Source organism: Scyliorhinus canicula, chromosome 31 (genome assembly GCF_902713615.1).
Source record: "Scyliorhinus canicula chromosome 31, sScyCan1.1, whole genome shotgun sequence".
Taxonomy (NCBI): domain Eukaryota; kingdom Metazoa; phylum Chordata; class Chondrichthyes; order Carcharhiniformes; family Scyliorhinidae; genus Scyliorhinus; species Scyliorhinus canicula.
This window is the reverse complement of record NC_052176.1, coordinates 4,518,649-4,532,708: the sequence shown is the minus strand read 5'-3', so window position 1 is coordinate 4,532,708 and position 14,060 is coordinate 4,518,649. Positions and strand designations below refer to the sequence as shown.

Here is a 14,060-nt window from a genome sequence, read left to right as displayed (position 1 = left end):
GGTTACCTTTGCCCCGACGGCCAGCGCAGTGCGCTAACTTCCACTCTTTCAGAGCCCATTTCTTTCCTCCGTTCTTTTAAACCTACTTAACTCGGCTCGCCTCAAGCTGACGCCATGGGAAGAAATGTTCGCTGACCCGGAACCTGACCCGGGCAACCTGCACAAAATACTCCCAGAGGGCCGCCACCTTCATTTCAAGACGGGAACCATCGCAAAAGCCATTGGGAGGTCCCCCGTACGGCCACAGATCAGCGGGCTTCACGGCGGACGTCACAATCGCTGACGTCCGTCTCTGTGCTCTTATCCGGTGAACAGGTTAGTGCTGCAATCCTGGCTGGGCTCGAGTAGGGTTCATTTCGAAACGAGGAGTTTAAATTTGGCCGCGTTCAACCTTAAAATGGCGCGGCGGGAGGGGGAGTGAATGTGGCCCAAGCTGAAACCAAAACAAAACGGCGGTGGCGGGATTTTCTCACCGTCGAGATGGTTCACCGTTTGGATGCCGGCGAGCAGGAGCTTCCAATCCCGCCACTGTCTATAGCGTTTGCGTGGCTCCCCCGGGGGGGGAGGGGTGGGTGGTAGATCCCGCTTGTGGGGGTGGGGGGAGAGAGGCTACAAAATCCCAGCATTCTCTGCTTGGGGGCCTCACGGTAGCATGGTGGTTAGCATCAATGCTTCACAGCTCCAGGGTCCCAGGTTCGATTCCCGGCTGGGTCACTGTCTGTGCGGAGTCTGCACGTCCTCCCCGTGTGTGCGTGGGTTTCCTCCGGGTGCTCCGGTTTTCTCCCACAGTCCAAAGATGTGCGGGTTAGGTGGATTGGCCATGCTAAATTGCCCGTAGTGTAAGGTTAATGGGGGGATTGTTGGGTTACGGGTATTCGGGTTATGTGGGTTTAAGTAGGGTGATCATTGCTCGGCACAACATCGAGGGCCGAAGGGCCTGTTCTGTGCTGTACTGTTCTATGTTCTATTCCAGAGCGATGCGTATTTCCTTCATTGGATAGTTCTGTCTGACAAAAGGCGGCCTATGGGATACTCGCCTTTATTCGCCAAGGCGTAGAATATAAGAGCGGGGAGGTTATGACGGAGCTGTATCAAACACTGGTTAGGCCGCAGCGAGAGTACTGTGTGCAGTTCTCGTCGCCACTCTATAGGAAGGATGTGATTGCCCCCGGAGAGGGTGCGGAGGAGATTCACCCAGGATATCGCCTGGAGCTGGAGGGTTGCAGCGATGAAGAGAGGCTGGTTAGGCCGGGGGGGTATTTTCGTTTTCCTCGGAGCAGAGAAGGCCGAGGGGGGGGCCTGATCGAGGTAGACAAAATTACGAGGGACATAGATCTTTTTTTTAAAAATAAATTTTAGAGTACCCAATTAATTTTTTCCAATCAAGGGGCAATTTAGCACGGCCAATCCACCTACCCTGCACATCTTTGGATTGTGGGGAAACCCACGCAGACACGGGGAGAATGTGCAAACTCCACACGGACAGTGACCCAGAGCCGGGATCGAACCCGGGACCTCGGCGCCGTGAGGCAGCAGTGCTAACCCACTATGAGGGACATAGATCTGGTGGATAGGGAGGAACCTATCCCCTTCGTTGAGGGGTCAATAACCGGGGGGGGGGGGGGCAGAGATTTACGGTGAGGGACAGGGGGTTTAGAGGGTACGTGAGGAAAAACCTCTTCACCCAGAGGGGTGGTGGGAGTCTGGAACTCGCTGCCTGAAAGGGTGGTAGAGGCGGGAATTCTAACATCAATTAAGTAGCGGCAAAGAGTTCCACAGATTCACCGCCCTCTGGAGGAAGAAATTCCTCCTCATCTCTGTTTTAAAGGATCGTCCCTTCAGTCTGAGGCTGTGTCCTCTGGTTCTAGTTTTTCCCACAAGTGGAAACATCCTCTCCACGTCCACTCTATCCAGGCCTCGCAGTTTTAATAAGATTCCTCCTCATCCTTCTAAACTCCAACGAGTACAGACCCAGAGTCCTCAACCGTTCCTCATACGACAAGCTCTTCATTCCCAGGGATCATTCTTGTGAACCTCCTCTGGACCCTTTCCAAGGCCCCAGCCCATCCTTCCTTAGATACGAGGCCCAAAACTGCTCACAATACTCCAAATGGGGTATGACCAGAGCCTGATACAGCCTCAGAAGTACATCCCTGCTCTTGTATTCTAGCCCTCTCGACATGAATGCGAACATTGCATTTGGCGTCTTCCTAACTGACGACTGAACCTGCACGTTAACCTGAAGAGAATCATGAACCAGGACTCCGAAATCACATTGTGCTTCTGATTTCCTGAGCCTTTTCCCATTTAGAAAACAGTCTGCGCTCCCCCAACCCCTCACGATGGGCCGAATGGCCTCTTGAGCGCATCGTTTAAAAAAAACATTTGACGGTTCGACGAGGTCGCCCCATATTCTTCTCCGCCCTGGAGAGGGCTCAACCCCCTGCAACATTTTAAAATAATAATAATTGCAATGGGATAAGTTTGTAAACCCCCTCCCACTCCCAATCTGGGAGAGGTTGGTGGAGTGGAGGAGATGGGGATGCGGAGTCCTCCCGGCCGCAGGGTGGCGCTGCGGCCGGCGTCCTGAGGAAAAGGTAGCCTCTTGCCGCGCAGCCGCACCTCCTTGCCGTCGGCGACGCTGCTTCCGGTCCGCCGGGCCGGGGTGGGGGGAGGGGAGGAAGCCGCGCCTGCGCACTGGACTCCGGCGGACAGCCCAGGCGCCGCGTTCGGAAGGTTTCTTTCTGGCGAGCGGCCGGCGGCGGCCTCCCGGGGCGGCTGGAAGCGGGAAGGGAACCGGGACCGGGAATCGGAGGGGCGGAAGGAAGCCGGCGCTCCGACATTTCTCTCCCCCCCCCCCCCTTCGGCATCGCTTTTATTTTTTTTCGCTGGTTCCCCACCCCCCCGGCAGCGGATTGTGAGAAAGGACCAATCGGAGCGAGGGTGGCCTGACTGACAGCCCGCCCGACCAATCGAACGCGAGGGCGGGCCCCAACGACGGACTGATCGACCAATCGATAGCGACCCCGATCCTGATTAGCGGCCAGAGCGACCAATTGAAAGCGAGGGCGGGTTTGATTGGTGGCTTCATCAACCAATCGACAGTGACGCCGGCCCTGATTGGCGGCCTGATCGACCAATCGTGAGTGCGGCCAGCCCTGACCGAACAATTGGGGGTGGGCGGTAACAGAGCGCCCATTGGCTGGCCGGACGGGTGCGGGACTCCAATCATCGAGCGGAGTGGGTACGTGTCGCTTGTGAACTGTCCAATGGGGAGAGGGTGGGCGGTATGGGTTGGAGCTCTGTCCAATCAGCTCCTTCCGAGGGCAACTGACTGACCAATGGGCATCGATCGAGTTGGCTCACTGCCCAATCACCTTCTGGTGGAGGGACTTAGCTCAACAATTGGCCCCTCCCAGGGGGCAAATACATTGTCCAATCAGATCCTACAACCCTCCCCATCTCTGTCACCTCCTCCAGCCCTTACACCCCTCCCTATCTCTGTAACCTCCTCCAGCCCCTACAACCCTCCCTATCTCTGTAACCTCCTCCAGCCCCTACAACCCTCCCTATCTCTGTCACCTCCTCCTGCCCCTACAACCCTCCCTATCTCTGTCACCTCCTCCAGCCCTGACAACCCTCCCTATCTCTGTAACCTCCTCCAGCCCCTACAACCCTCCCTATCTCTGTAACCTCCTCCAGCCCCTACAACCCTCCCTATCTCTGTCACCTCCTCCAGCCCCTACAACCCTCCCTATCTCTGTCACCTCCTCCAGCCCCTACAACCCTCCCTATCTCTGTAACTCCCTCCAGCCCCTACAACCCTCCCTATCTCTGTAACCTTCTCCAGCCCCGACAACCCTCCCTATCTCTGTAACCTCCTCCAGTCCCAACAACCCTCCCTATCTCTGTAACCTCCTCCAGTCCCAACAACCCTCCCTATCTCTGTAACCTCCTCCAGCCCCTACAACCCTCCCTATCTCTGTAACCTCCTCCAGCCCCTACAACCCTCCCTATCTCTGTAACCTCCTCCAGCCCCTACAACCCTCCCTATCTCTGTAACCTCCTCCAACCCTGACAACCCTCCCTATCTCTGTAACCTCCTCCAGCCCCTACAACCCTCCCTATCTCTGTAACCTCCTCCAACCCTGACAACCCTCCCTATCTCTGTAACCTCCTCCAACCCTGACAACCCTCCCTATCTCTGTAACCTCCTCCAGCCCCTACACCCCTCCCTATCTGTAACCTCCTCCAGCCCCTACATCCCTCCCTATCTCTGTAACCTCCTCCAGTCCCCTACAACCCTCCCTATCTCTGTAACCTCCTCCAGCCACTACACCCCTCCCTATCTCTGTAACCTCCTCCAGCCCCTACAACCCTCCCTATCTCTGTAACCTCCTCCAGCCCCTACAACCCTCCCTATCTCTGTAACCTCCTCCAGCCCCTGACAACCCTCCCTATCTCTGTCACCTCCTCCAGTCCCCTACAACCCTCCCTATCTCTGTAACCTCCTCCAGCCCCTACACCCCTCCCTATCTCTGTAACCTCCTCCAGCCCCTGACAACCCTCCCTATCTCTGTCACCTCCTCCTGCCCCTACAACCCTCCCTATCTCTGTCACCTCCTCCTGCCCCTACAACCCTCCCTAACGTGTCTTCAGCTGCTTGGGAGGGGAGCTGTGGAGTTCCCTCCCTGAACCTCTCCGTCTCCTCCCCCCTCTCTCTCTCACAGGCAACTGCACGCAGGTAAACGTCCCAAAACGGGACGATGGGAAGGCAGCATTAACCAAAAGTTAACAGGTGTAGGGACGGGGGGGGGGGGGGGGGAGACCCGGCTTCAAACCCCTTTGTCGGGGGGCAGCACAAGTTGCGATCGTTGTTGAGAGCAAACACCAGACCACAACCGTGGCCCTTATGTGCTCAGGTCAGAGATGAAAAGCGAGGAGGTGATGCTGAACATTGACAACACTCCGGTTAGGCTCAGCTCCGAGTCCCAGATCGTTCAGGAAAGTTACCCCGGCCCGAGACGTACCCAATTCTTCCCCCCCCCCCCCCCCCCCCCCCCCAATTACGGGGCAGTTTGGCGTGGCCAATCCACCTATTGTGGAGGATGAGACCCACACACACACACACACGGGGAGAATGTGCAAACTCCACACGGACGGTGACCCGGGATTGAACCCAGGTCCTCGGCGCCGTGAGGCAGCAGCGCTAACCGGCCGTGCCGCGTGAATATGGGGGAAATGATTTCCCGTTGGCGGGAGGGTTGGGGAACCAGAGAGGGAGACACAGATTGTGGGGACACAGCGAGTTGTTGTGATCCAGAAGGTGCTCCCTGAATGGGTGGTGGAGACAGATTCAGCAGGAACTTTCAAAAGAGGGGAGGGGGAAATTGGGGAAATACTCGGAGAGAGGGAATCTGTCAGGATATTGGGGGGGGGGGGGGGCTGTGGAGGAAGAGCGACTAAATACCCAGTTTAATGGTGTAATATCTGGCCTCTAATCTAATCCGTGGGCAGAAAGTGATCAACTCTCACAGAGGCGCAGTCCGCAAATGGTCTCTTCCTGCATCATTCTATCAATGTGCCAGCACGGAGAACGGCCTCCAGAACTTGAGAATCCCCTTTGCCCAGAGAGTGGGGGAGAATGTGGAACTCGTCCCCACAGGGAGTGCTCCAGGTGAATGATAGGAGCACCCCTGACCCAGGCCCACTCCTCCGCCATATCCTGCACATCTTTGGACACTAAGGGGCAATTTAGCATGGCCAATCCACCTAACCTGCACATAGGGGCAGCAGGGTAGCATGGTGGTTAGCATAAATGCTTCACAGCTCCAGGGTCCCAGGTTCGATTCCCGGCTGGGTCACTGTCTGTGTGGAGTCTGCACGTCCTCCCCCTGTGTGCGTGGGTTTCCTCCGAGTGCTCCGGTTTCCTCCCACAGTCCAAAGATGTGCGGGTTAGGTGGATTGGCCATGCTAAATTACCCGTGGTGTCCTAATAAAAGTAAGGTTAAGGGGGGAGTTGTTGGGTTACGGGTATAGGGTTGATACGTGGGTTTCAGTAGGGTGATCATGGCTCGGCACAACATTGAGGGCCGAAGGGCCTGTTCTGTGCTGTACTGTTCTATGTTCTATGTTCTATCTTTGGACACTAAGGGGCAATTTAGCACGGCCAATCCACCCAACCTGAGGTGACTTAATAGAGGCATACAAAATGATCAGAGGGTTAGATAGGGTGGACAGCGAGAGCCTTCTCCCGCGGATGGAGGTGGCTAGCACGAGGGGACATAGCCTTAAATTGAGGGGTAATAGATATAGGACAGAGGTCAGAGGTAGGTTTTTTACGCAGAGTGGTGAAGCCGTGGAATGCCCTACCTGCAACAGTAGTGAACTCGCCAACATTGAGCGCATTTAAAAGTTTATTGGATAAGCATATGGATGATAAGGGCATAGTGTAGGTTAGATGGCCTTTAGTTTTTGACTTCCCATGTCGGTGCAACATCGAGGGCCGAAGGGCCTGTACTGCGCTGTATCGTTCTATGTTCTATCTTTCGACACTAAGGGGCAATTTAGCACGGCCAATCCACCCAACCTGTGCAGCACAGTGGTTAGCACAATTGCTTCACAGCCCCAGGTTCGATTCCCGGCTGGGTCACTGTCTGTGCAGAGTCTGCACGTTCTCCCTGTATCTGCGTGGGTTTCCTCTGGGTGCTCCGGTTTCCTCCCACAGTCCAAAGATGTGTAGTTTAGGTGGATTGGCCATGCGAAATTGTCCCTTAGTGTCCAAAGATGTGCAGGTTAGGTTGATTAGCCGTGCTAAATTGCCCCTTAGTGTCCAAAGATTTGCAGGTTAGGTGGATTGGCCGTGCTAAATTGCCCCTTAGTGTCCAAAGATGTGCAGGTTAGGTGGATTGGCCGTGCTAAATTGCCCCTTAGTGTCCAAAGATGTACAGGTTAGGTGGATTGGCCGTGCTAAATTGTCCTTTAGTGTACAAAAAGATTGAGAGGGGCTTACTGGGTTAAGGGGATAGGGTAGATACGTGGGCTTGAGTGGGGTGCTCTTTGTAAGGGCCGGTGCAGACTTGCTGGGCCGAATGGCCTCCTTCTGCACTATAAATTCTATGATCTTTGGACTGTGGGAGGAAACGGGAGCACCCGGAGGAAACCCACGCAGGTACGGGGAGGGAGATCGTGCAGACTCCACACAGACAGTGACCCGAGGCCGGAATCGAACCCGGGTCCCTGGCACCGGTGCTAACCACTGTGCCGCCCATATTGATACATTTAAGGGGGAAGCTGGATAGAAACATGAGGGAGAAAGGAATAGAAGGATAGTGTGATTCGGGGGGTGGGGGGGGGGGGGGGGGGGAGTGGGAAGAGGTTTGTGCGGAGCTGAGGGACTGAAGTGGTACCAGGGTTAAATTCCGAGGACAGGCCGCGCAGCACCCTCTGCCTCGTGAGTCAGGAGTTTGGGGTGGGTGGGGAGGGGTTTGGGGCGGTGGGTGGGGAGGGGTTTGGGGTGGGTGGGTGGGGAGGGGTTCGGACCCCGACTCCCAGGCCCCACAATACCAGGCCGACACTCCCGGGGCCCGTACCGAGGGAGAGATCTCGATTCCGATCACACTGATTCGTCGGCTTTTCGGAATACGGCCGGGGGGTTGGGAGAAGGCGCTAGAGGAATGCGGAGGGAGGAGGTTCAAAGTGGAGGGTCGGCGCTGGAGGGTCGGCGCTGGAGGGTGTTGCCTTGCTGTGCGCGCTTGTGTGTCGGGAGAATGCGGATGGTCACTTAACGATGGTTCTTCTCGCCCCGGTCTAGGATGAGCCCGGCTCGGAGCTCCGCCTGGCACTGAGAGGACCCGTCAGCTTGCCGCGCGCTCATGGAGTTCCCCGATCACGGCCGCGTGCTGCTGCAGAACCTGCGGGACCAGAGGCAGCAAGGCTTCCTGTGCGACTGCACGGTGCTGGTGGGGGCGGTGCAGTTCCAGGCACACCGAGCAGTGCTGGCCTCCTTCAGCACCTACTTCCACATGTTTTACAAGGAGGAGGCAGTGGGCAAGCGGGACGTGGTGGGCCTGGACGATGAGATTGTCACGGCGCCCGCCTTCTCGCTGCTGCTGGAGTTCATGTACGAGGGCCGGCTCCGGTTCAGCGGCGCGCCCACCGAGGACGTGCTGGCCGCCGCCAGCTTCCTGCACATGAACGACATCGTCAAGGTCTGCAAGAGCCGCCTGAAGGCCCGGGCCTTGGCCGAGGCCGATAGCACCAAGAAGGACGAACTCCTCGGGGTCTCCGGCCTCTCCGCTAACTACAAGGGGGTGGTGACGGCGCAGCTCCCCCCACCCGACCCCCACTATGCCTCCGGCCGGCTGGAGGAGGTACCCCCGCCTCTCCCTCTGCTGGACCACCCCATCGCCGACCGGGACTTGGGGCAGTGGCCCTCGGACCCCGCCGACACCACGCAGCCGGGCATGGAGACTGAGGCTTACAGCAGCAAGCTGGGCAACGTGCTGGCCAGCCCCTCCTCCTCCACCGAATCGGCCATCCGCTCGCTGGAGGGCACCGCCCCCTGGCAGGGGGAGCAGGACATGTCGGCCGAGCGGGGCGGGCAAAGGGGCCCCGCCCGCCCCCGGCTGGCGGAGCGGCACGAAGCGGAGGGGGAGGACGGCGACCTGATCACAGTCAAGGTGGAGGACGACCTGTTCTCGGAGGACGAGGAGCTGCCCGAGGAGCTGCCCGAGGTCTGCTGCCCGCCCCTGGAGGACGTCTTCCAGGCGGCCCCGGGCTGCTGCCCGCCGCTGGAGCCCCCGCCCCAGGCCGGCCACATCGTCATCTCGGACGAGGACGAGATGCCCTCGGAGGACGACGGCTACCCGCCCCACGGCCTGTACTGCGCCGGGCTGCCCTCCTCCTCGGCCGAGGGCAAGCCCTACCCGGACCTGGGGGGCGGCCCCAACGCCCTGGCCCTCTCCGCCAAGCTCTACTTCCAGGACCTGCCCCCGCCGCCCGGCTCCGAGGACGACCTGCCCACCTGCTCCGCCTGCGGCAAGACTTTCTCCTGCACCTACAGCCTGAAGCGGCACGCCCTGGTGCACACGCGCGAGCGTCCGCACAGCTGCCGCTTCTGCCTCCGCCGCTACTCTCAGTCCGGGGACCTGTACCGCCACATGCGGAAGTACCACAACGCCCACGTCTCCTCGTCCTCCTCCTCCTCCAGCACCGCAGCCCCCAGCATCGGCGTCACCGGCCAACAGGACTCTCCCAATGGGGGCTGGAAATGGTTGGACAAGCCTCCTTCGGAACAGTGGAAATGAATCACCCCCACGACCCTCTTTCCCCCCTCCCCTCCCCGCCCCGTGTGTACTCATGTATCGATGGACAATTTTCGGAGCTGCATAGTTCTAAATTTGGAGAAAAACAAACCCCACGAAAACTGGAGAAAAAAAAATCTTTTAATATATATATATATATCTGGACCAACCCTCCTGCAAAATGACTTCTAAATTAAATTCAGCCCCAGGGACAAGCCCAGTAAAAGCTGTACATTCGAGGAAAAGGTCTTGTGTTTCTGATGAATTTTCTTCTCTTTCTTTTTTAAAAGAAAATCTTCTCTCTGGGTCAAACGGGAACAGCGTTGGGTTTTGTTAATGCATTAAAACGATCTTGGATCTACCCGCAGAGCACTCAGCTCCCTCGCAACCGTCTGCACGCGGCCGTGTTTTTGTTTTTAAAATAATTTTTATTGAAATTTTTACAAAATATAAACATCGTAACTCTATTAACAACCACCCGCGGTAACACCCCATGAACAATACCCCCCCCCCCCCCCCCCCCCCCAGCTTCAAGAGCAACTTCAAACCAAAGGAGAGAACCGTGTGGGGCAGCACGGTAGCATAGTGGTTAGCATCAATGCTTCACAGCTCCAGGGTCCCAGGTTCGGTTCCCGGCTCTGGGTCACTGTCTGTGCGGAGTCTGCACGTCCTCCCCCTGTGTGCGTGGGTTTCCTCCGGGCGCTCCGGTTTCCTCCCACAGTCCAAAGATGTGCGGGTTAGGTGGATTGGCCGTGCTAAATTGCCCGTAGTGTCCTAAAAAGTAAGGTTATGGGGGGTGGGTTGTTGGGTTACGGGTATATGGTGGATACGTGAGTTTGAGTAGGGTGATCATTGCTCGGCACAACATCGAGGGCCGAAGGGCCTGTTCTGTGCTGTACTGTTCTAAATACTGTTCTAAACAAAAACAAAAAAAAACAAAAGAGCACCCAGACAACGAAAGGGAAAGAGATAGCACCCTCCACAAACCCACGTGCACAGTTCTCCCTCCCCCCAATCCTTACCCCCCCCCCCCGGGTTGCTGCTGCTGTCGGCCTATTTCCCTACCGTTCCGCCAGGAAGTCCAGGAAAGGCTGCCACCGCCTAAAGAACCCTTGTACTGATCCCCTCAGGGCAAATTTCACCCTCTCCAATTTAATGAACCCCGCCATATCCGAGATCCAGGCCGCCACGCTTGGGGGCCTCGCATCCTTCCACTGCAGCAAGATCCTCCGCCGGGCTACTAGGGACGCAAAGGCCAGGACCCCGGCCTCTATCGCCTCCTGCACTCCCGGCTCCACTGCAACCCCAAATATTGCGAACCCCCAGTCTGGCTCGACCCTGGATCCCACCACCCTCGACACCGTCCTTGCTACCCCCTTCCAAAACTCCCCCAATGCCGGGCATGCCCAAAACAAATGGGCGTGGTTCGCTGGGCTCCCCGAGCACCTAGCACACCTGTCTTCGCCCCCGAAAAACCTGCTCATCCTCGTCCCGGTCATGTGGGCCCTATGCAGCACCTTGAACTGTTTGAGGCTAAGCCTCGCACAGGAAGAGGAGGAATTCACTCTCTCCAGGGCGTCCGCCCACGTCCCCCCTCAATCTCCTCACCCAGCTCCTCTTCCCATTTACCCTTCAGCTCCTCCACCGAGGCCTCGTCTACCTCCTGCATTACCCGGTATATGTCCGAAATCCTCCCTCCTCCAACCCACACCCCCGAGAGCACCCTGTCCCGTACCCCCCGTGGGGGCAACAAGGGGAACCCCTTCATCTGCCGCCTGGCAAACACCCTAACCTGCATGTACCGAAACATGTTCCCCGGGGAGAGCCCAAACTTCCCCTCTAACTCCCCCAAACTCGCGAACCTCCCCTCCACAAACAGGTCCCTCAACCTCCTAACCCCTACCCTGTGCCAGCCCAGAAATCCGCCATCAATGCTCCCTGGGACAAACCGATGGTTCCCCCATATCGGGGCCTCCATCGAGCCCCCCATTTCTCCCCTGTGCCGTCTCCATTGCCCCTAAATTTTGAGGGTAGCCGCCACCACCGGGATCGTGGTATACCTCGTTGGAGGGAGCGGCAACGGCGCCGTTACTAGCGCCTCCAGGCTCGTGCCCACACAAGACGCCGCCTCCATCCTCTTCCATGCTGCCCCTTCCCCGTCCATTACCCACTTACGCACCATCGCTGCGTTGGCAGCCCAATAGTACCCACAGAGGCTGGGCAACGCCAGACCCCCCCTATCCCTATCCCTGCCTCGTTCCAGGAACACTCTTCTCATCCTCGGAGTCCCATGCGCCCACACAAAACCCGTGATACTCCTGTTGACCCTCCTAAAAAAGGCCTTTGGGATAAGGATGGGGAGGCACTGGAACAGGAACAAAAACCTCGGGAGCACCGTCATCTTAACGGACTGCACCCTCCCCGCCAGTGATAGCGGTAACATATCCCACCTCTTAAACTCCTCCTCCATCTGCTCCACCAACCTTGTGAGGTTGAGCTTGTGCAGGGCCCCCCAGCTCCCAGCCACCTGGACCCCTAGGTACCTGAAGCTCTTCCCTGCCTGCTTCAATGGGAGCCTACCAATCCCCTCCTCTTGATCCCCCGGATGTACCACAAACACCTCGCTCTTGCCCAGGTTCAACTTATACCCCGAATTCCCTAAGAATCCTCATCACCCCGGGCATCACCCCCACCGGGTCCGCCACATACAGCAACAGGTCGTCCGCGTACAGCCACACTCGATGCTCCTCCCCACCCCGCACCAGGCCCCTCCAGTTCCCTGACTCCCTCAACGCCATGGCCAGGGGCTCAATTGCCAACGCAAAGAGCAAGGGGAACAGGGGGCACCCCTGTCTCGTCCCCCGGTACAGCCGAAAGTACTCCAACCTCCTCCTATTTGTGGCTACACTCGCCATCGGGGCCTCGTAGAGCAGCCTCACCCACCGGATAAACCCCTCCCCAAACCCAAACCTCTCCAACACCTCCCACAGATACTCCCACTCAACCCTATCAAAGGCCTTCTCCGCATCTAATGCCACCACTATCTCCGCCTCCCCTTCCATGGCCGGCATCATAATAACATTGAGGAGCCTTCGAACGTTTGTGTTCAGCTGCCTTCCCTTCACAAACCCCGTCTGGTCCTCATGTATGACCCCAGGCACACAATCCTCTATTCTAGTGGCCAGGATCTTTGCCAGCAGCTTAGCATCGGCGTTCAGCAGCGAAATCGGCCTATATGATCCACACTGCAGAGGGTCCCTGTCCCGCTTCAGGATCAAGGAAATCAGCGCCCGTGACATAGTTGGGGGAAAAGCCCCCCCCCCCCCCCCTCCCTTGCCTCGTTAAAGGTCCGGACCAACAGGGGGCCCGACAGGTCCAAATACTTTTTATAGAATTCCACCGGAAACCCGTCCGGCCCCGGCGCCTTCCCCGACTGCATGCTCCCTATCCCTTTGACCACCTCCTCCAGCTCGATCGGCGCCCCTAGTCCCTCCACCTGTTCCTCTTCCACCCTCGGGATTCGCAGCTTGTCCAAGAAGCGCCCCATTCCACCCCCCCTCCACCGGGGGTTCAGACCGGTACAATTCCCCATAGAAGTCCCTGAAGACCTCATTGACATCTACCCCCCTCCGCACCACCTTCCCAGCTCTATCCATCACTCCCCCAATCTCCCTGGCCGCGTCTCGCTTCCAGAGCTGGTGCGCCAGCATCCTGCTCGCCTTCTCCCCGTATTCATACACCGCCTCCTGTGCTTTCCTCCACTGAGCTTCCGCCTTTCTGGTCATCAGTAGGTCAAATCTGGCCTGTAGGCTGCGCCTCTCCCCCAGCAATCCCTCCTCTGGGGCCTCCGCATATCTCCTATCCACCTGCACCATCTCCCCTATCAGTCTTTCCCTTTCCCTCTGCTCCCCCCTCTCCCTATGGGTTCGGATGGAGATCAATTCCCCTCTCATCACCCGCCTTCAATGCCTCCCAGACCGTCCCCACTCGGACCTCCCCGTTATCATTGGCCTCGAGGTACCTCTCGATGCACCCCCGGACCCTCCCGACCACCTCCTCATCTGCCAGCAGCCCCACCTCCAAGCGCCAGAGCGGACGTTGGTCCCTCTCTTCCCCCAGCCCGAGGTCCACCCAGTGCGGGGCATGATCCGAAATGGCAATGATGGAGTATTCCCATCCTCCACCCTCGACACCAGCCCCCTGCTCAGGACAAAAAAAATCAATCCTCGAGTAGGCCTTATGTACGTGGGAGAAAAACGAGTATTCCCTGGCCCTTGGCCTCGCAAACCTCCAGTGGTCCACACCCCACCCCCCCCCCATCTGGTCCATGAATCCCCTCAGCACCTTAGCCGCCGCCGACCACGCGGCCGTGTTTAACAGTGGGAGCTGACTATGTAGACGTGCCGCCGCGCTCTTTTGTTTATAACCGCGAAGGTGGCTGCAGCCGTGACCCCGATGGGTTGTTGTTTGGGGGCGGGTGGTGTATTTCTACGGGGGGGGGGGGCACTGTTTTACTGTCAACTGCAGACTCCATTCAAGTGGTGCACGCAAGGTCGGGGTGTGCGACTGTATAGTCGCGACGGGTTATGCTCCCCGCTGTCTCAACCCCGTTTGGGATTGCCGACTCTGATTCGAACTGGGGCCCCCTTTCTCACGCCCAAGAAGCGTTTCACAGCGTAGGAGGCCGCCCGTCCCATCCTGTCTGTGCTGCCCCCTTTGAAGGATCGATCCAGTTAGTCCCTATCCCCCTCCTTG

At 57.9% G+C, this 14,060-nt stretch overlaps 1 protein-coding gene across 1 annotated transcript; it reads left to right on the top strand.

Annotated features, from left to right (window-relative positions):
- The first annotated feature begins 2,690 nt into the window (after positions 1–2,690).
- On the top strand, positions 2,691–9,550 carry LOC119958979 (zinc finger and BTB domain-containing protein 3-like). Its single transcript, XM_038787510.1, has 2 exons — positions 2,691–3,244; positions 7,814–9,550. Exon 2 carries the CDS (start codon positions 7,875–7,877, stop codon positions 9,306–9,308), a length of 1,434 nt encoding a protein of 477 aa, XP_038643438.1. The 5' UTR covers positions 2,691–3,244; positions 7,814–7,874; the 3' UTR covers positions 9,309–9,550.
- Positions 9,551–14,060: the final 4,510 nt, after the last annotated feature.

Excerpts from the sequence above, each read along its gene's own strand:
- LOC119958979 (XM_038787510.1), top strand. The coding sequence starts at position 7,875 with ATGGAGTTCCCCGATCACGGCCGCGTGCTGCTGCAGAACCTGCGGGAC.